At 39.7% G+C, this 23,779-nt stretch overlaps 1 protein-coding gene across 1 annotated transcript in view; it reads right to left on the bottom strand.

The window, feature by feature from the left end:
- The window catches only part of ZSWIM5 (zinc finger SWIM-type containing 5), a 262,178-nt gene extending 253,063 nt beyond the window's left edge, over positions 1–9,115 (bottom strand). Inside the window, exon 1 of the mRNA XM_060140209.1 lies at positions 8,356–9,115. Within this exon, the coding sequence (XP_059996192.1) occupies positions 8,356–8,953 (598 nt within the window). The 5' untranslated portion in view covers positions 8,954–9,115. The remainder of the gene's footprint in view (positions 1–8,355) is intronic.
- Positions 9,116–23,779: the final 14,664 nt, after the last annotated feature.

Genomic DNA, 23,779 nt, shown 5'->3' with positions numbered 1-23,779 from the left:
TAAGCATGTACTGAGTACCAATTTAAAGCATATCACATTATACATTCTAAGAGGGAGGACAATTTTTCTCAATACTGAGAACCAAAAATTAATCAGTTGGCTACATGTGATTACGAAAAGTATCAGAGTAATTTAGCATATGATAATATAATGCTAAACCTAATGTTAAAATGAGTGTGATTTCCTTGGCATACCAGCTCCATGACAGGCTAAAAGTGGCCAAGAAGCATGCTGCCTATATGAGGGAAGAAATAACCCTATAAATAAACCACAAGGTAGAAAATTCACATAAAAGTAATCTGGAATAGACTGCAGTCTATTTCTAATATCAAACACAATTCCGAACCATATTAACTTGGGGTCTGGAAAAAGGTTAAGACATGGTTCATATGCTTTCAGGGTTACCTATTTCTTTTTCTTTTATATCTTTATTTCATTTCTTTACAAATTAAAGATGCATTGAAAAATAAACCAATAAAGAGAAATAAGAGGTCCAGAGCAGGGGTATCCCAGGCTGGGAGCAGGTGAGCCTGGCCACCATCAAGGCTAGCCCTTGTCCTGTCCCAGCCAGTTTGGGTTGGAAGATAACTGTCAGCCACTCTGTCAATACCAAAGCCCAAGTGGTGTCCAGGCAGGAGAGACCTGCTCCAGGCACCTCCACCTCTCTCCTCAAGAACCCCCAGCTTGGAGAAGCAGTGTTTCCAGTAGGAGCTCAGAGTGGGAAATGGGCTGGCTCTGTGAGGTATTGCAAGTTGATGATCAGACTCCCTACAGAACCATTCAGTGTTGGGGCCTCTCCAGCTGGAAAGAAGGCTGGTATCTCTCCCAGATCTTAATTTATTTTGTAACTCAGTTCCCAGACTTATTCATCTCTGACAATGCATCTCTATCCATGGGGTGATCACCAGTCATTGCAGGAGAGAGAAAGAAGAGTGGAAGCAGAGAGGGAAAGCTAATCAACCACTCTGATGTTGCTGCTGACTTCCAGGCCCAAGAAGGACGGATCATTTTTCTCTCCACCACCTATGGTCTATACCCCAGCTCTTGTGCATGTGTATGTTTTATCCCTAATAGAGGAAGCTGTTGCTAACACAGAGCTAAATTAGCAGGCCCTCCCCCTGTAGGAATCCTGGGATCCCCACTCCTTCCTGCCTGCCCCTCTCTTCTTGAAGGCTGGTCCAAAGGGGCACATAAAATTGCCAGGGTCTGAGTGCCTCCAAATTCCCCAACACCAAATCACATAAAGTGAACTGAGAAACTACATGCATTACCACAGGAAAAGCAAGATAAAGTGATGGGATTAGGGGCACCTGCCATCAGTAGGACATGACAGAGTGGTAGGATACTTCAGCCTAGAAAAGAAAGTATCTCCTTAAACTTCCCCCTCCCAGCAAAGAGACTGAGGTCAGCTTACATGACTTATAAGATATGCAACTGTCCAGATTTCTCTGCTCTCCTGAGGTACTTTCTGGAAGCTGGCCTAGGACCCTATTCTGTTTACCCACTTGCTCTAGCTCAGTAGCTGCTGAATTTCCTTGTACATATGACAGAGAAAGTCCATACAAGGTGCCCCTCAGCTCAGGCTCTTGTTTTCCACCAGGATGAGCTTGTACAGCATCTCCAGTTTGTCCTCCTGTTTCTCCATGATAAGCTTCAAGCACTGCGATCTTTATGCCCTTAAGCTATCAGCGAGGTCTCATACCTTCTTGTACAGTGGATGATGCAGAACTGGCAGAACACTCAAGCCACTGGTGATCTGACTGAAGGAGGAGATGCTGAAGAGGCTCTGGACAACTGAGGGTTACCTATTTCTATAAACGAGTTATAAATGCTATGCATGAAAAAAATCCCACAGTAATCTGTTCATCCATGCATGTACCCTGAGTGCTATATTGCACTGTCATCATTTTTTATAAAGAAGGATGACAGGTTTAACCTTTAAATGACCACTTATTTGTCAAAAAAGTCCCACATGTGTTAAAAATATTAAATAATCATCATGCAAATTGAATCAATTAAATTGAAATAATGCTTACCTAATAAAGTGAATTTGGTGATTTCTAATTTAAGCTATATCTAACATAAAAAAGTTTAAAATTCACATGAAACTCTGTTATGCAACAAAAAACAAGCATGAGAAGCTGTTATGAGTTGAATTGTGTCCTCCAAAATTGGTATGTTGAAGTCCTAACCCCCAGTACCTCAGAACGTGATGTATTTTTTGGAAATAGGGTCATTGCACATGTAATTAGGTAAAATGAGCTCATACTGGAGCAGTGTAGGCCCCTAATGCAATAATCCATGTCCTTATAAAATGGCCATGTGAAGATAGAGATACACAGGAAGAACGCCTGTGACAAAGAAGGCAGAGATTCGAGTTATGCAGTTGTATACCAAGGAATGCCAAAGACTCCTGGCAAACCACCAGAAGCTAGCAAGAGGCAAGGAAGGATTTCCCCATTGGTTTCAGAGGGAGCATGACCCTGCCGATACCTTGATTTCAGACTTCCAGCCTCCAGAACTGTGAGACAGTAAATTTCTGTTGTTTTAAGCCACCCAGTTTGTGGCAGTTTGTTACAGCAGCCATAGGAAACTACTACAGCATTTTCAGTATTTCTCTTATACATTAATTTACTGACATATTAACATCTTGATTTTTAAAAATTATTTTCTAAAATAATACAGTAAATGTGACTTTTGGGGGTACAGCGCTATACATTTTAACACGTGTGTGTATATATATAGCCATCAACCATAAGATACTGATGGTTAATGTCTTGATTTTTTTTTAATAGTTTATTTATTTATTTATTTATCTATCTGGCTGCACCAGGTCTTAGTTGCAGCACGTGGGACTTTTAGTTGTGGCATGCGGATCTTCTTGGTTGTGGCATGCGGGGTCTTTAGTTGTGGCATGTAGGATCTAGTTCCCTGACCAGGGATCGAACCTAGGCCCCCTGCATTGGGAACACAGAGTCTTAGCCACTGGACCACCAGGGAAGTCTCAGTGTCTTGATTTTTAATAGCCATTACTGAAACAAGAGCAAAGAAATTGTTTCACATAAGCTTAAGTAAATTTCCGGCCCTTTCACTTCAAAATTTAGACTTTGTATTCACATTCAATAATACATTTCTTTAATTCCTAAAATAAAGATAACCTCTAAAAGTCCACTATCTTTAGTTGATTCATTATCTTTAAAATCTAAAGCTCTATTCCTTGAGAAAGTCACTTTCAATAAGAATTCACCTGAAGTTTTGAAGAAACTGATAAATCACCATTCTTCACATAAAACAGACAGTCAACATAAAAGATACACACTGCTGCAACGTTCATACCACTTACTGTTATCAGCTTATTATATGCGCAAGTATGGAGTTTTCCCCATGTCTTCTAACACTGCACTCGTTATAAAAATTCATGTACCTCTCTTAGTTTTAGAATACTGAGAAGTCTGTTTTTAAACTTCTAAACATTCACTATTCATCAAACTTTTTTTTACCAAAGTATACTTAATTTACAATGTTATGTTAGTTTCAAGTGTACAGCAAAGCAATTCAGTTATACACACGAACATATATATTCTTTTTCATATTCTCTTCCATTGTAGGTTATTACAAGATATTGTATATAGTTCCCTGTGCTATTACAGGAGGTCCTCGTTGTCTACCAACTTTATATACAGTAGTCTGTAATGTTAACCCCAAACTCCTAATTTATCTCTCCCCGCAACCCCCACTATCCCTTTTGGTAACCGTAAGTTTGTTTTCTATGTCTGTGAGTCTATTTCAGTTTTGTAAATAAGTTCATTTGTACCATTTTTTCAGATTCCACATATAAGTGAAATCATATGATATTTGTCTTTCTCTGTCTGACTTACTTCACTTAGTATGATAATCTCTAGGTCCATCCATGTTGCTGCAAATGGCATTATTTCATTCTTTTTTATGGTTGAGTAATATTCCATTGTATATATGTACCACACCTTTATTCATTCCTCTGTCAATGGACATTTAGGTTATTTCCATGTCTTGGCTATTGTAAAAGGTGCTGCTATGGACATAGGGGTGCATGTATCTTTTCGAATTAGAGTTTTGTCTGGATATATGCCCAGGAGTGGGATTGCTGGATCATATGGCAGCTCTGTTTTTAGTTTTTTAAGGAACCTCCATACTGTTCTCCATAGTGGCTGCACCAATTTACATTCCCACCAATAGTGTAAGAGGGTCCCTTTCTCTTCAGAGCCTCTCCAGCATTTATTATTTGTAGACTTTTTAATTATGGCCATTCTGACTGGTGTGAGATACCTCAATGAGATACAATGAGATACCTCATTGTAGCTTTCATTTGCATTTCTCTAATAATTACCAATATTGAGCATCTTTTCATGTGCCTGTTGGCCATCTGTATGTCTTCTTTGGAGAAATGTTTATTTAGGTCTTCTGCCCATTTTTTGACTGGGCTTTTTGTTTTTTTGATATTGAGCTGTTTGTATATTTTGGAAATTAACAAACATTTACTAAATATTAAGATGTGTGTGTGAGGCACTGTGGTGGAGAAGGAAGGAGAGAATTCATTGATCAAAAAAAAATAAATAAAAGAGCAATGTGATTTTAAAACTTGGTAAGTTTCTACTCTAAAAAATGTTACCACTTATCCTTAAAGGTATGCAGCTGCTTTCCCTGCTGGAATATCTCACATATAAGTAAGCCATTTTTCCCCACATGGAAATTTTATTATGATTTTATATCTATTCTAACTTACACACAATGCTATAAAGCTTTTTAGATGAGGATATCTTTTGTTCCCCTAAATAACAGAGATTAAAAACAAATTATATATAAAAATCAATACCTGTAATACTTGTTACTGCTGTATTTCACAAAAGTTTGTACTATAGAAAAATTTCATAGATGTTTATTGATAATATATACATGCTCATAATTATAAACTTACTAGTTAACGTTTAAGCTATGGATAACTTCCTGAAATGGACCTTTTTATTATTATCAACTTTGTAATTACACTTCTTCCACATAAAGTAGTACTTAGCATTGTGGCTCTAGTCTTGAAGACTATCCACATACAAATTATGTGTTTATTAGAAAACATGTAGGCTAAAAATATGGGGCTCAACTGTCAGAATCTATGATAATTTCTTGATATTTATATAATTAAGAAATACCAGCACTGAAGGACCCTGTATGCCTTTATCCAATTTTTGAAAATCTAAATATTCAAGTAAATATAATATTTCTGCATACAAGAGAAAAACTGTTAACGCTTCTTTTCCCTCAATCAATTCAGATTTCCCTGAGAAGACACAAACCTTCTTTAAGTTTTACCAAACACAGAGAAATCCATTTAAAATATGATGGATAGCAAAAAAGGGTCAACATCTTAAAATTATTAGTAAATTATCGTTGTACCATTCTTATACCATCTGCAGATTCCTAAGTATTTTCCCAAGGTTTATACTACCACTATTTCCATGGGCTTCTTAAACAGGTTAAAAATGCAGATGCTTAAAACACCTGAACTCTATTACCCTCATAATACTGAGAGATCAGAAAAGTCTATTCACAGAGCTTCAAACTTACAGACATCCATGAAAACACTAATTTACAATTTTCCCCTTTTAAAAGGAACAATACTTCTGATTCAGTACCGTCATGGAAAAGAAATGTATCCTTTGAGCATAACAACCTAGTCCTCCAATTTGCTTACATCAAGCTGGGAAAGTTTTAGTTCTGATACCAAATCTGATGTTTTCTACAGAGCATTTGCTTTTCAACCAGGCCATGACTCCCTATTACCAGATTCCATGTGGAAAGTAATCAGAAGTTACCGAATTTAATACACCTACACTTTGTACAAGTTTTTGTTGTTGTCTAATTTTTTTTCCTTCAAATTTTGTGTTGTGCTGTTTTCTTTATTTTAAAATTTATTTATTTATTTTAAGGTATTCTTGTTTTCCTTATTTAAATCCCCTTATGAATCTTTTCTTTAAAAGATGTTGTTATAGAAATACCCTAACATCCCTTCCTTCCTAAAGTATCAGCCTTTAGTAACTTCCCAATTCTGAGGTTACAACTATGGCTTGGACTCAGTAAGGAAATATGTAGAATTTTTATTAATATCACTGAGTAATTATATTGAGTTTGAAGTGAAGTTATAAAGTGAAGAACATGATTACCATCTTGCTACATACAAATCACTTTTTCACTCATCTCTTGGCAATACTTTTATAAAACCTATCATCTAGATTAAGTCACATACTCACATTTTAGGTTTAAGAGATGAGGGATGGGTCTCTAACTTTACATATTAAAAGATGGTTCATGCCAAGATACAGAACTCAGAATGATAGAGAATGGAATATCCTTCTCTTCCACACTTACTAGCATAATTAATGTCAGAAAAATAAAGATTACACAGCTCATGGTTCTCAAATAGCATTACTTAAAAGTGATTAATTCATTCTCCTACCTTCATCTATGAAATCCAAAGTAAGAGTCAGAAAATATGCTTATATATGTCCTTTCTCCAGTCCCTAAAACTATCATACAAGAGCTCATCACCCTAATAAGCATGCCAACTATCTTATTATAAAAGAAAAATATCTGATTTAAACATGACCTGGATCACCCACAAAATCTGATTCCATTTGTAACTTGACATTATAGTCACTTTCAAAATATATACCTCTTTAAACCTCTTCCTCTCTCTCATCTGCCCCCCAAAGTTTGAAAATTCTTTCAAACCCAATACTTCTTACTATAAAATGACCACTTAAATTGACACTTTTCAATTCAAAATATTTTAAACAAGAATCTTAAAAGTTAACTGATAGAAACTCATACAAAGAATAAGGTCTACAGACGAATAAAGAAATGCCTATATCCATTTTCATGTTTTCAGTATTAAAGCTGTACACCTTAATTATCTGATTATTCAATTAATTATTTCAAAAATACAAACACACAAAGGACTAGCCTCAAATAAACAAAACTTTCTCAACTTACTGTCACTATATTCTGACACAGCATAAATTTTGATAAATTTACACTTCACATTTGCAAAACAAATTGTGGTATATGTTGTTTTAAAAAGAAACACAGGGTTCAGTGACTCTCAATAATCAGAAGTAGACTACCTTATGAAACACCACAATGTACTACTCTTAAAATGAAAAGAAAATTTCAAATATGTCAGTTTTACCTGGGGAGAAGACAGCTAGATGTCTAGGGTTCCTGTGTATGTGTGTTCCTGTGCTTGTTTAATTCTAAAAACAACCTCTCTCCCACTCCTTTCAAAAATCAATATTTTTTCAATAAATATGAGCATATACTGTACAATAAAATGCATAAAGATAAGATGCACTTCCAAAATGCTGTAACAGTCCAAATAGAAAAAAAAATCAGTGTTTTAATTTCCCACATAGCAAGTCAATGTTAAACAATGTCATTTTTTTCCCTTTCTTCCTAACCATTCCACAAATCAGGACTACTGTATTTGTATATTTAATAAGATGAACAAACTGACTAGAAGCTCTGGAGGAGTACAAGAGAAAGAAATCCTTTTCATTTTTCCACAAACAAAAAGATAAAACAAAAGCAAATATGAAGACTTGTTAAATGAGAAGCATTTGAAAAACCCAATGTGACCAGCTTTTGATTTACCCCAGTCTGACAAGGAAGATAGACCCCACCCCCACTCCAGATTGTGCCTTTTTTTTTTCCTTGGGTGGGAGTGTGGAAAAGAGAAGCTGTCACATTTCCATCTTCGGTTATTGTTAAGTCCACAGCCTAGATTCCCAAGTATCACTGGTCCAGGGGGGGAAATATTAAAGCAGGTAATTAAAATTGTCTGAAATGCACAGTATTTTGTTGATTTTTTCCATTTTTAAAGTTAATTATACCCAGCTTCAATCTGCGAAGACTAGATTGACAGCCTGTCCCTCAAACATTCCCTGCAAGACCGCTTGCTCCAGATTCACTAACAATTCTCTCCTCTCTAAACTTAAATTAGAAAAACGCATTTCAGAAATTATTACATCCAGAAAGCCATACCTCCCCATCCTTCTTGCCTTGGCCTGGGGTGTAGAACGAAGAGTAAAAAAGAGATCTATTCGCTCTTCAAACAAAAAGAAAAGCGGGCACTGGGCTGGTGGAGGAAAGAGCAGCAGTGGACCTGAACGAAATGTTAAGAAAAGTTTTTTATGTGACTAGTTTGTCCTTTCACCGGAGAACAGGAGTTGGGCAGAAAGCCGGGGTCTTGGCCCAGGGCTTGTGCAAAGAGAAGGCACCTGCGGAAGAGGAAGCCGGGGACCCGAGAGGAGTCAAGCGAGCACCTACCGACTTGCAGCACATTCTCCACGGAGCCGCTGTCCAGCAGACGGATGCCCCGGCGGAACGGTAGCCCCTCGCCACCACCGCCGCCGGCGGCTCCTGCCCCTGAGCCCAGTCCCGGGGACGCCCCCGCCGCGGCGGCCCCGGGGGCGGAGCCGGCCGGAGCGGCGGCCCCGGGGGGTGGCGGCGGCCCCTCCTCGGCCGGCGAAGCCCCCGCGGCGCCACCAGCCGAGCCGGCGCCAGGGCCGCCGCGGTACTGGAAGCTGGAGTACATGCAGATCTCCCGCTCATTCCGCGGAAAGGACCAGTAGACGATGCGGCGCTGCACGGGCTCCGGGATCCGCTCGAAGCGCTCCTCCACCCGCTCGTACGCCCACTTTTCCGCAACCGTCTTGGCGGCACAGTCCAGCAAGGACTCGGGCTGCAGGTGGGGGCGGGCCCCCAGGGGCAAGCAGCTGCCGCCGACGCCCCCCACCCCGCCGCCGGCCGCCCCGGGCGAACCGCGAGGGTGGTGAGCCTGCGGACTGGGCCACGAGCACAGGCGCTTGGCCGGAGAGACCGGCGGTGGCGAGAGCAGCTCCTCTCGCTCACCTCCTTCCGCCATTGCTGGGGACTGACTGACTGACTGAGGCGGCGGCAGCGGCAGCAGCGGCGGCTGCACCGGCTGCGGCGGAGACCCTGGCCACGGCCACGCGCCCCGCGCAAGCGCCCAGCTGCGGCGCCGGGGGGGGGGGGGGCGGGGCGAGCAAACCCGCGAGCCTGCCGGCTTGAGTGTGGAGCCTAGGCCGGTCCGGTGCGCGCTCCGCGAGGGCCGACGGGGGCGGACTGAGGAAGAGAGAGAGGCGGCGCGCGCCGTCCGGGCCGCCGCGAGCGCGAGGAGGGACGGGAGCGAGCGCGGGCCGGCGGCGCGCGCCAGGCGCAGACGGCCCAGAACGCGCACCGAGCGCTCGCCCTGGGCCGACCTCAACCTAGAGGCCAGCCAAGGGCGAGGAGCGCCGGACGCTCGGCAGGTCGCTCACCTCCAACCCACCTGCCGCCTGGAGGGAGAGGAGTGGACTGTGTGGCCAAGTGCAACGGCCGGGCGCGAGCCACGCGAGGAGCCGCTGTGAAGTGCTAGGCTTGCAGAGCGGAGGAAGAGAGAAAACTCAAAATCGGGGTCCTCTGTAGATTGACCAGACGCGCGACGGTCACAGCGGAGCGAAAGATCTGGCAGAAAGACGCTAGGAAGACACTAGGAAAAAATCGGAAAGTTCCAGTGATGAAAACTCTCCTCACACCACAGCAATGTAGAATAAAGTCGGCGGTCCCCTCCGGAGCCGGGCAAAGTCGCACCAGCCCCCGACTGGACAATGGGGCGCCAAGATCTCACCGCCACGGCGGCTGCAGCCTCCGTGGATATTAAAGGGTTTTAGCACCTTGCATCCTAGGGGAGAAAAAAAAAAACTTTTCTGTGTGATTTCTGGTAGAGTTCTCTGATCCCCTGCCTCCAGTCTAAATTAGGTCTTTTATGTTTTCCTCACTTGGTTCAGTCTTTCTACACCTTCATGTTAATTATAACAAGTTGCACACATATTTTTATATATTTATGTAATGTCTGACTGCCCAACTGACTGTAAACACTATGAGAGCAAAGATCATGTCTATTTTCTTCTCGATAATTTATCCTCTGCCTGACATACAGCAACTTCACCACTAACTCCTCAATAAACAAAACTGAGTTGTAAGCAACGGTATGTTGCTCAGTCAGGAAAATTTATTATTTCAGATTTGCTGACAAACTAATCTCTAAAACGTTAAAATGTTCCAACAACTGTCTTGAGAGTTCCTTCAGTTGCGTTCTCCCTTTAAAATGAGAGAGTTCTAGAGTGTAGTATAAAATAAGGATAAGGGAGTAAATTACTGGAGATGGACATGGGCCAAAGTAGTTTGCTTCTGCTGTAATCTCAGAATTAAAGAGCATAGGCAGTAGAGTCAGAATTGGGTGTAAATCACCCCTGCTACTTGTGTGACGCTAATCATGACTCAAGTCATTTGTAAAAGTGAGCTAGTAATAATGCCTATACGTATAATTTATTAAAAGTAATTCAAATCTAGTGCTTATTCAGTGTAGTAGATAATAAATATGTTTACATCTGTTAATTGATTTATATCTGTAAATATCTAAATGGATTATTGTGAAGTAGCATAATCCCTACTGCCCCTTAAATCTGGTACCACAATTATAGACTTTCATGGCACCCAATCTTTTCTTTCCTAGAACTTATCAGAGTTTATTTGGGGCATGAGTATCCCTTTAATGCCTTTCTCTCTGATTAGATTATGAGCTATGTAAGGGCAGAAAATATTTCTATATAAAGGCCTGTCCCAACACTCACCATAATGCATGCACATGGAAGATGCTCAAAAAACATTTGCTGGGCTTCCCTGGTGGCGCAGTGGTTAAGAGTCCGCCTGCCGATTCAGGGGACAGGGTTCGTGCCCCGGTCCGGGAAGATCCCACATGCCACAGAGCGGCTGGGCCCGTGAGCTATGGCCGCTGAGCCTGCACGTCCGGAGCCTGTGCTCCGCAACGGGAGAGGCCACAACAGTGAGAGGCCCGCGTACCGCCAAAAAAAAAAAAATTTGCTTTCTGAATCAATGAATACACTACTCTGATTTACTCAACTGCTGGAAAATATAGTTAATAGAGGTTGGGATATATGAAGAAATGTTACTAAATATATTTACTAAGAGTCAAGTTTGATTCTTACAAGTTTGATTTAACTAGGTGATTTTTCCTTATTTGGAAGACATTAAACTTTATAGAAAAGCACAAAGAATAGCACAATCTATGCCTATATCCTCACCACTCAGAATTAATAATTATTACTTAACATATCAGAAGTCCACTTTAACCACCTCCATATAGCATCACTGGGAGCAAGTACAACCTGAGTTTGGAGTCCATTTGTAAATTACGTGTGTGTACATATGTAACATTGTTTTGTGTGTATTTCATTTAATTAAATGTTATTACAGCTGCCTACCATCACATTGCTAACTTTCTTTTTCCTGTGCATACTGACACACAGAGGTCTAATTCCTTTAACTGCTGTAAAATATTCCACCTTAAGACTATATCACATTTGGGCTTCCCTGGTGGTGCAGTGGTTAAGAATCCCCCTGCCAATGCAGGGGACACAGATTCGAGCCCTCGTCTGGAAAGATCCCACATGCCGTGGAGCAGCTAAGCCTGTGAACCACAACTCCTGAGCCTGCACTCTGGAGCCCGCAAGCCACAACTACTGAGCCCGTGTGCCACAACTACTGAAGCCTGAGTGCCTAGAGCCTGTGCTCTGCAACAAGAGAAGCCACCGCAATGAAAGGCCCATGCACTGCAATGAAGAGCGGCCCCAGCTCGCCACAGCTAGAGAGAGCCCACACGCAGCAACAAAGACCCAAAAGAGCCAAGAATAAATAAATAAATATATTTATTTAAAAAAAAGAGAGAGAATAGCTTCAAGATGGCAGAGGAGTAAGACATGGAGATCAACTTCCTCCCCACAAATACATCAAAAATACATCTACAGGGCTTCCCTGGTGGCGCAGTGGTTGAGAGTCCGCCTGCCGATGCAGGGGACGCGGGTTCGTGCCCCGGTCCAGGAAGATCCCACATGCTGTGGAGCGGCTGGGCCCGTGAGCCATGGCCACTGAGCCTGCGCATCCAGAGCCTGTGCTCTGCAACGGGAAAAGCCACAACAGTGAGAGGCCTATGTACCGCAAAAAAAAAAAAAAAAATACATCTACATGTGGAACAGTTCCTACAGAATACCTACTGAACGCTGGCAGAAGACCTCAGATTTCCCAAAAGATGCCCTCAGGCGACTTCCACGCAGAGGTGGGGCCAAATCCAAATCTGAACACCAGGAGCTGTGCTAACAAACAAGAGAAAGGGAAATCTCTCCATGCAGCCTCAGGAGCAGTGGATTAAATCTCTACAATCAAACTGATGTACACTGCATCTGTGGAATACCTGAATAGACAGCAAATCATTCCAAAATTGAGGCATTGGACTTTGGGATCTACTGTACACTTGGGGTTTGCTTTCTGCATCTAATTTGTTTCTGGTTGTATGTTTATCTTAGTTTAGTATTTAAAGCTTATTATCACTGGTAGATTTGTTTATTGATTTGATTACTCTCTTCCTTCTTTTGTTAATATATATATTTTTTTCCTTTTTCTCCTTTTGTGAGTGTGTATGTGTATGCTTCTTTGTATGATTTTGTCTGTAAAACTTTGCTTTTACCCTTTCTCCTAGGCTTCTGTTTGTCTGTGGTTTTTTTTGTTTCTTTGAGTTTTTTCGTATAGTTTTTAGCACTTGTTACCATTGGTGGATTTGTTTTTTGGTTTGGTTGCTCTTTCTTACTTTCTTTTATTACTTTTTTAAAATAATTTTTTGAAATTTTTTATTTTAATAAGTTTATTTTATTTTATTTATTTATTTATTGTTTTTCTCCCTCTTCTTCTGAGCCAGGTGACTGACAGAGTCTTGGTGCTCCAAGTAGGTGTCAGGCCTGAGCCTCTGAGGTGGGAGAGCTGAGTTCAGGACATTGGTCCACCAGAGACCTCACAGCCCCATGTAATATCAAACGGCAAAAGCTCTCTCAGAGATCTCCATCTCAATGCTAAGACCCAGCTCCACTCAATGACCAGCAAGCTACACTGCTGGGCACCTTATGCCAAACAACCAGCACACAGGAACACAACCCCACCCATTAGAAGAGAGGCTGCCTAAAATCATTATAAGTTCACAGACACTTCAAAACACACCACTGGATGCCGTCCGGCCCACCAGAAAGACAAAATCCAGCCTCAACCACCAGAACACAAGCACCAGTCCCCTCCACCAGGAAACCTACACAACACACTGAACCAACCAGAGCCACTGGGGGCAGACACCAAAAACAACGGGAACTACGAACCTGCAGCCTGAGAAATGGAGACCCCAAACACAGTAAGTCAGGCAAAATGAGAAGACAGAGAAATACACAGCAGCTGAAGCAGCAAGGTAAAAACCCACCAGTCCAAACAAATGAAGAGGAAATAGGCAGTCTACCTGAAAAGGAATTCAGAGTAATGATAGTAAACATGATCCAAAATCTTGGAAATAGAATGGAGAAAATACAAGAAATGTTTAACAAGGACCTAGAAGAAATAAAGAGCAAACAAACAATGATGAACAACACAATAAATGAAATTAAAAATTCTCTAGAGGGAATCAATAGCAGAATAACTGAGGCAGAAGAATGGATAAGTGACCTGGAAGATAAGATAATGGAAATAACTACTGCAGAGCAAAATAAAGAAAAAAGAATGAAAAGAATTGAGGACAGTCTCAGAGACCTCTGGGACAAAATGAAATGCAGAAACATTCGAATTATTTAGGTCCCAGAAGACAAAGAGAAAATAAAGCGTCTGAGAAAATATTCGCAGAGATTATAGTTGTAAACTTCCTTAATGTGGGAAATGAAATAGTCAATCAAGTCCAGGAAGCACAGAGAGTCCCATACTGGAAAAATCCAAGGAGAAACACACCAAGACACATATTAATCAAACTATCAAAAATTAAATACAAATAAAAATATTAAAAGCAGCAAGGGAAAAACAACAAACAACATACCAGGGAATCCCCATAAGATTAACAGCTGATTGTTCAGCAGAAACTCTGCAATCCAGAAGGGAGTGGCAGGACATATTTAAAGTGATGAAAGAGAAAAACCTACAACAAAGATTCCTCTACCCAGCAAAGATCACATTCAATTTCAACGGAGAAATTAAAACCTTTACAGACAAGTAAAAGCTAAGAGGATTCAGCACCACCAAACCAGCTTTAAAACAAATCCTAAAGGAACGTCTCTAGGCAGGAAACACAAAAGAAAGAAAAGGCCTACAATAACAAAACCAAAACAATTAAGAAAATGGTAATAGGAACACACATATTGATAACTACCTTAAATGTAAATGGATTAAATGCTCCAACCAAAAGACATAGACTGGCTGAATGGATACAAAAACAAGACCCATAAATGCTCTCTACAAGAGACCCACTTCAGACCTAGGGACATATACAGACTGAAAGTGAGGGGATGGAAAAAGATATTCCATGCAAATGGAAAACAAAAGAAAGCTGGAGTAGCAATTCTCATATCAGACAAAATAGACTTTAAAATAAGGACTATTACAAGAGACAAAGAAGGACACTATATAATGATCAAAGGATCAATCCAAGAAGAAGATATAAAAATTGTAAGTATTTATGCACCCAACATAGGAGCACCTCAATACTTAAGGCAAGTGCTAACAGCCATAAAAGGGGAAACTGACAGTAACACAATCGTAGTAGGGGACTTTAACACTCCACTTTCACCAATGGATAGATCATCCAAAATGAAAATAAATAAGGAAACATAGGCTTTAAATGATATTTTAAACAAGATGGACTTAATGGATACTTACAGGACACCCCATCCAAAAACAACAGAATACACTTTCTTCTCAAGTGTCCATGGATCATTCTCCAGATAGAACATATCTTGGGTACACAAATCAAGCCTCGGTAAATTTAAGAGATTTGAAATCATATCAAGTATCTTTTCCGACCACAACACTATGAGACTAGATATCAATTACAGGAAAAAATCTGTAGAAAATAAAAACACATGGAGTGTAAACAATACACTACTAAATAACCAAGAGATCACTGAAGAAATCAAAGAGGAAATCAAAAAATACTTAGAAACAAATGACAATGAAAACACGAAGACCCAAATCCTATGGGATGCAGCAAAAGCAGTTCTAAGAAGGAAGTTCATAGCAATACAATCCTACCATAAGAAACAAGAAACATCTTAAATAAACAACCTAAACTTACACCTAAAGCAATTAGAGAAATAAGAACAAAAAACCCCTAAAGTTAGCAGAAGGAAAGAAATCATAAAGATCAGATTAGAAATAAATGAAAAAGAAATGAAGGAAACGATAACAAAGATCAATAAAACTAAAAGCTGGTTCTTTGAGAAGATGAACAAAGTTGGTAAACCACTAGCCAGACTCATCAAGAAAATAAGGGAGAACACTCAGATCAATAGAATTAGAAGTGAAAAAGGAGAAGTAACAACCGACACTGCAGGAATACAAGGATCATGAGAGATTACTATAAGCAACTATATGCCAATAAAGTGGGCAACCTGGAAGAAATGGACAAATTCTTAGAAACACACAACCTCCTGAGACTGAACCAGGAAGAAATAGAAAATATAAACAGACCAATCACAAGCACTGAAATCGAACCTGTGATTAAAAATCTTCCAGCAAACAAAAGCCCCAGGACCAGATGGCTTCACAGGCAAATTCTATCAAACATTTAGAGAAGAGCTAACACCTATCCTTCTCAAACTCTTCTAAAATATAACAGAGGGAGGAACACTCCCAGACTCATTCTATGAGGCCACCGTCACACTGATACCAAAACCAGAAAAAGACGTCACAAAAAAAGAAAACTACAACCAATATCACTGATGAACATAGCTGCAAAAATCCTCAACAAAATACTAGCAAACAAAATCCAACAGGACACTAAAATGATCATACGCCGTGATCAAGTAGGGTTTATCCCAGGAATGCAACTCTTCATTATATGCAAAGCAATCAACGTGATACACCATATTAACAAACTGAAGGAGAAAAACCATACGATCATCTCAAAAGATGCAAAAAAAGCTTTTGTCAAAATTCAACACCCATTTAAAAAAAACCCTCCAGGAAGTAGGCATAGAGGGAACTTACCTGAACATAATAAAGGCCATATATAACAAACCCACAGCCAACATCATTCTAGATGGTGAAAAACTGAAACCATTTCCACTAAGATCAGGAACAAGACAAGGTTGCCCACTCTCACCACTCTTATTCAACATAGTTTTGGAAGTTTTAGCCACAGCAATCAGAGAAGAAAAAGAAATAAAAAGAATCCATATCGGAAAAGAAGTAAAACTGTCACTGTATGCATATGACATGATACTATGCATAGAGATTCCCAAAGATGCTACCAGAAATCTACTAGAGTTAATCAATGAATTTGGTAAAGTAGCAGGATACAAAATTAATGCACAGAAATCTCTTGCATTCCTATATACTAATGATGAAAAATCTGAAATAGAAACTAAGGAAACACTCCGATTTACCATTGCAACAAAAAAGAATAAAATACCTAGGAATAAGCCTACCTAAGGAGACAAAACACCTTTATGCAGAAAACTAAAAGACACTGATGAAAGAAATTAATGATGATACAAACTATGTAGAGATATACCATGTTCTTGGAAGAACCAACATTGTGAAAATGACTATACTACTCAAAGCAATCTACAGATTCAATACAATCCCTATCAAACTACCAAAGGCATTTTACACAGAACTAGAACAAAAAATTTCACAATTTGTATGGAAAAACAATAGACCCCGAATAGCCAAAGCATTCTTGAGAAAGAAAAATGGAGCTGGAGGAATCAGGCTCCCTGACTTCACACTATACTACAAAGCTACAGTAATCAAGATAGTATGGTACTGGCACAAAAACAGAAATATAGATCAATGGAACAGGATAGAAAGCCCAGAGATAAACCCACACGCATATGGTCACCTTATTTTTGATAAAGGAGGCAAGAATATACAATGGAGAAAAGACAGCCTCTTCAATAAGTGGAGCTGGGAAAACTGGACAGCTACATGTAAAAGTATGAAATTAGAACACTCCCTAACACCATACACAAAAATAAACTCAAAATGGATTAAAGACCTAAATGTAAGGTCAGACACTATAAAACTCTTAGAGGAAAACATAGACAGAACACTCTATGACATACATCACAGCAAGATCCTTTTTGACCCACCTCCTAGAGAAATGGAAATAAAAACAAAAATAAACAAATGGGACCTGATGAAACTTACAGGGTTTTGCACAGCAAAGGAAACCATAAACAAGATGAAAAGACAACCCTCAGAATGGGAGAAAATATTTGCAAATGAAGCAACTGACAAAGGATTAATCTCCAAAATATATAGACAGCTCATGCAGCTCAATATCCAAAAAACAAGCAACCCAATCCATAAATGGGCAGAAGATCTGAATAGACATTTCTCCAAAGAAGATATACAGATGGCCAACAAACACATGAAAGGATGCTCAACGTCACTAATCATTAGAGAAATGCAAATCAAAACTACAATGAGGTATCACCTCACACCAGTCAGAATGGCCATCATCAAAACATCTACAAAAAATAGGGGCTTCCCTGGTGGTGCAGTGGTTGAGAGTCCGCCTGCCGATGCAGGGGACGCGGGTTCGTCCCCCAGTCTGGGAAGATCCCACATGCCGCGGAGCGGCTGGGCCCGTGAGCCATGGCTGCTGAGCCTGCACGTCCGGAGCCTGTGCTCCGCAACGGGAGAGACCACAACAGTGAGAGGCCCGCGTACCGCAAAAAAAAAAAAAATCTACAAAAAATAAATGCTGGAGAAGGTGTGGAGTAAAGGGAACCCTCTTGCACTGTTGGTGGGAATGTAAACTGATACAACCACTATGGAGAACAGTATGGAGGTTCCTTAAAAATCTAAAATTAAAACTACCATACGACCCAGCCATCCCACTACTGGGCATATACCCTGAGAAAAGCATGATTCACAAAAAGTCATGTACCACAAGGTTCATTGCAGCTCTGTTTACAATAGCCAGGACATGGAAGCAACCTAAGTGTCCATCGACAGATGAATGGATAAAGAAGATGTGGCATATATATACAATGGAATATTACCCAGCCATAAAAAGAAACGAAATTGAGTTATTTGTAGTGAGGTGGATGGACCTAGAGTCTGGCATACAGAGTGAAGTAAGTCAGAAGGAGAAAAACAAATACCATAAAGTAACACATATATATGGAATTTAAAAAAAAAAAAAAAAGCTCATGAGAAACATATGGGCAAGACGGGAATAAAGACACAGACCTACTAGAGAATGGACTTCAGGATTTGGGGAGGGGGAAGCATAGCTGGGACAAAGTGAGAGAGTGGCATGGACATATATACACTACCAAACGTAAAATAGTGGGAAGCAGCCGCATAGCACAGAGAGATGAGCTCGGTGCTTTCTGACCACCTAGAGGGGTGGGATAGGGAGGGTGGGATGGAGGGAGACGCAAGAGGGAAGAGATATGGGGACACATGTATATGTATAATTGATTCACTTTGTTACAAAGCAGAAACTAACACACCATTGTAAAGCAATTATATCCAATAAAGGTGTTTAAAAAGAAAAAAATTTCCCCTTGTGTTTAGTGCTGTTGTGTCTTACTCCTTTAGAAACCCTCTCCTATCCCAATGTATAAATATAAGTGTCTCTTACAAAAAGGTAACTTCTATAATCCAAAACCACACTATTTGTTGTTCAAACTGTTCCAGGTTTGGTCAATGGGAGCTCTTTCCGTGTTTTAAAGAGATGATTGTCAAAGCTGTTTCTTTCCTAGCGTTGATATTAATAAATTTTTTTTCACACGTCAAAAAAAAAAAAAAAAAAGAACCTAGGGGCCGGACAGTAATAAAGACACAGACTTACTAGAGAATGGACTTGAGGATACGGGGAGGGGAAAGGGTAAGCTGGGACAAAGTGAAAGAGTGGCATGGACATATATACACTACTAAATATAAAATCGATAGCTAGTGGAAAGCAGTGGCATAGCACAGGGAGATCAGCTAGGTGCTCTGTGTCCAACTAGAAGGGTGGGATAGAGAAGATGGGAGGGAGGGAGATGCAAGAGGGAAGAGATATGGGGATATATATATATGAATAGCTGATTCACTTTGTTAAACAGCAGAAACTAACACACCATTGTAAAGCAATTATACTCCAATAAAGATGTTAAAAAAAAAATGCAACAAGGGAAAAATGACAAATAACATACAAAGGAACTCCTATAAGGTTAACAGCTGATTTTTCAGCAGAAACTCTACAAGCCAGAAAGGAGTGGCACAATATATTTAAAGTGATGAAAGGGAAGAACCTACAACCAAGACTATTCTACCCAGCAAGGATCTCATTCAGATTCAAGAGAGACATAAAAAGCTTTACAGACAAGAAGAAGCTAAGAGAATTCAGCACCACCAAACCAGCTCTACAACAAATGCTAAAGGAACTTCTCTAAATGGGAAACACAAGTGAAGAAAAGGACCTACAAAAACAAACCCAAAACAATTAAGAAAATGGTAGTAGGAACATACATATCGATAATTACCTTAAATGTCAATGGACTAAATGCTCCAACCAAAAGACACAGGCTCGCTGAATAGATAAAAAAACAAGACCCATATATATACTGTCTACAAGAGACCCACTTCAGACCTAGGGACACATACAGACTGAAAGTGAGGAGATAGGAAAAGATACTCCATGCAAACAGAAATCAAAAGAAAGCTGGAGTAGAATACTCATATCAGATAAAATAGACTTTAAAATAAAGACTGTTACAAGAGAGAAGGAAGGACACTACATAATGATCAAGGGATCAATCCAAAAAGATATACAACAATTATAAATATATATGCACCCAACATAGGAGCACCTCAATACATAAGACAAATGCTAACAGCTATAAAAGAGGAAATTGACAGTAACACAGTAATAGTGGGGGACTTGAACACCTCACTTACACCAATGGACAGATCATCCAGACAGAAAATTACTAAGGAAACACAAGCTTTAAATGACACAATAGACCACATAGATTTAACTGATATTTATAAGACATTCCATCCCAAAACAGCAGATTACACTTTCTTCTCAAGTGCACACAGAACATTCTCTAGGATAGATCACATCTTGGGTCACAAATCAAGCCTCAGTAAATTTAAGAAAATTGAAATAATATGAAGCATCTTTTCCAACCACAACACTATGAGATTAGAAATATGTTACAGGGGAAAAACTGTAAAAAACACAAACACATGGAAGCTAAACAATATGTTACTAAATAACCAAGAGATCACTGAAGAAATCAAAGAGGAAATAAAAAAATACCTAGAAACAAATGACAATGAAAACACGACGATCCAAAACCTATAGGATGCAGCAAAATCAGTTCTTAGAGGGAAGTTTATAGCAATACAATCCTACCTCAAGAAACAAGAAAAATCTCAAATAAAGCAATCTAACATTACACCTAAAGAAACTAGAGAAAGAAGAGCAAACAAAACCCAAAGTTAGTAGAAGGAAAGAAATCATAAAGATCAGAGCAGAAATAAATGAAATAGAAACAAAGAAAACAATAGCACAGATCAATAAAACTAAAAGCTGGTTCTTTGAGAAGATAAACAATTTAGCCAAACTCATCAAGAAAAAGAGGGACAGCACTCAAATCAATAAACTGAAAAAGCAGACGTTTCAATGGACACTGCAGAAATACAAGGCATCATAAGAGACTGCTACAAGCAACTCTATGCCAATAAAATGGACAACCTGGAAGAAATGGACAAATTCTAGAAAGGTATAACCTTCCAAGACTGAACCAGGAAGAAGAAAATATGAACAGACCAGTCACAAGTAATGAAATTGAAACTGTGATTAAAAATCTTCCAACAGGGCTTCCCTGGTGGCACAGTGGTTGAGAGTCCACCTGCCGATGCAGGGGACACGGGTTCGTGCCCCGGTCCAGGAAGATCCCACATGCCGCAGAGTGGCTGGGCCTGTGAGCCATGGCTGCTGAACCTGCGCGTCCAGAGCCTGTGCTCCACAACGGGAGAGGCCACAACAGTGAGAGGCCCGCGTACCACAAAAAAAAAAAAGAAAATCTTCCAACAAACGAAAGTCCAGGACCAGATGGCTTCACAGGTGAATTCTATCAAACATTTAGAGAAGAGCTAACACCCATCCTTCTCAAACTCTTCCAAAACATTGCAGAGGAAGGAACACTCCCAACTCATTCTACAAGGCCACCATCACCCTGATACCAAAACCAGACAGAGATACTACAAAAAAAGAAAATTACAGACTAATATCACTGATGAACATCGATGCAAAAATCCTCAACAAAATACTAGCAAACAGAATCCAACAACGCACTTAAAGGATCATACACCATGATAAAGTGGGATTTATCCCAGAGATGCAGGGATTCTTCAATATACGCAAATCAATCAGTGTGATACATCAAATTAACAAATTGAAGAATAAAAACCATATGATCATCCCAATAGATGCAGAAAAAGCATTTGAGAAAATTCAGCACTCATTTATGGTAAAAACTCTCCAGAAAATGGGCATAGAGGGAACCTACTTCAACATAATAAAGGCCATATATGACAAACCCACAGCAAACATCATTCTCAATGGTGAAAAACTGAAAGAATTTCCTCTAAGATCAGGAACAAGACAAGGGTGTCCACTCTCGCCAGTATTATTCAACATAGTTTTGGAAGTCCTAGCCACGGTAATCAGAGAAGAAAAAGAAATAAAAGGAATACAAATTGGAAAAGAAGAAGTAAAACTGTCACTGTTTGCAGATGCCACGATACTATACATAGAGAATCCTAAAGATGCCACCAGAAAACTATTAGAGCTAATCAATGATTTTGGTAAAGTAGCAGGATACAAAATTAATACACAGAAGTCTCCTGCATTCCTATACACTAACAACGAAAGATCAGAAAGAGGAACTAAGGAAACACTCCCATTCACCATTGCAACAAAAAGAATAAAATACCTAGGAATAAACCTACCTAAGGAGATAAAAGACCTGTACTCAGAAAACTATAAGACACTGATGTAAGAAATCAAAAATGATACAAACAGATGGAGAGATATACCATGTTCTTCGACTGGAAAAATCAATTTGTCGACATGATTATACTACCCAAAGCAATCTACAGATTCAATGCAATCCCTATCAAATACCAATGGCATATTTTACAGAACTAGAACAAAAAAATTCTTAAAATTTTTATGGAGACACAAAAGACCCCGAACAGCAAAAGCAATCTTGAGGGAAAAAAATGGAGCTGGAGGAATCAGGCTCCCTGACTTCACACAATACTACCAAGCTGCAGTAATCAAGACTATATGGTACTGGCACAAAAACAGAAATGCAGATCAATGGAACAGGATAGAAAGCGCAGAGATAAACCCACACACCTATGGTCAACTAATCTATGACAAAGGAGGCAAGGATATACAATGGAGAAAAGACAGTCTCTTCAATAAGTGGTGCTGGGAAAACGGAACAGCTACATGTAAAAGAATAAAATTAGAACACTCCCTAACACCATACACAAAAAATGAACTCAAAATGGATTAACGACCTAAATGTAAGACCGGACACTGTAAAACTCTCAGAGGAAAACATAGGAAGAACACTCTATGACATAAATCACAGCAATATGTTTTTTGACCCACCTCCTAGAGTAATGGAAATTAAAACAAAAATAAAGAAATAAGGCCTTATGAAACTTAAAAGCTTTTGCACAGCGAAGGAAACTACAAACAAGACAAAAAGACGGCCCTCAGAATGGGAGAAAATATTTGCAAATGAATCATCGGACAAAGGATTAATCTCCAAAATATATAAACAACTCATGAAGCTCAATATTAAAAAAACAAACAACCCAATCAAAAAATGGGCAGAAGACCTAAATAGACATTTCTCCAAAGAAGACATACAGATGGCCAAGAAGCACATGAAAAGCTGCTCAACATCACTAATTATTAGAGAAATGCAAATCAAAACTACAATGAGGTATCACCTCACACTGGTTAGAATCGACATCATCAGAAAATCTACAAACAACAAATGCTGGAGAGGGTGTGGAGAAAAGGGAACCCTCTTGCACTTTTGGTGGGAATGTAAATTGACGCAGCCACTATGGAGAACAGTATGGAAGTTCCTTAAAAAACTAAAAATAGAACTACCATATGACCTAGCAATCCATTACTGGGCATATATCCAGAGGAAACCATAATTTAAAAAGACACATGCACCCCAATGTTCACTGCAGCACTATTTACAATAACCAGGTCATGGAAGCAACCTCAATGCCCATCGACAGACGAATGGATAAAGAAGACGTGGTACATATATACAGTGGAGTATTACTCAGCCATAAAAACAAACGAAACTGAGTTATTTGTAGTGAGGTGGGAGGACCTAGAGACTGTCACACAGAGTGAAGTAAGTCATAAAGAGAAAAACAAATATCGTATACTAACGCATATATGTGGAATCTAGAAAAATGGTACAGATGAACTGGTTTGCAAGGCAGAAATAGAGACACAGATGTAGAGAACAAATATATGGACACCAAGGGGAGTGGTGGTGGTGTGATGAATTGGGAGATTGGGATTGACATATATACA

Source organism: Lagenorhynchus albirostris, chromosome 2 (genome assembly GCF_949774975.1).
Source record: "Lagenorhynchus albirostris chromosome 2, mLagAlb1.1, whole genome shotgun sequence".
Lineage (NCBI taxonomy): Eukaryota > Metazoa > Chordata > Mammalia > Artiodactyla > Delphinidae > Lagenorhynchus > Lagenorhynchus albirostris.
The sequence above is the reverse complement of the archived record's forward strand: the minus strand, read 5'-3'. Positions and strand labels throughout refer to the sequence as shown.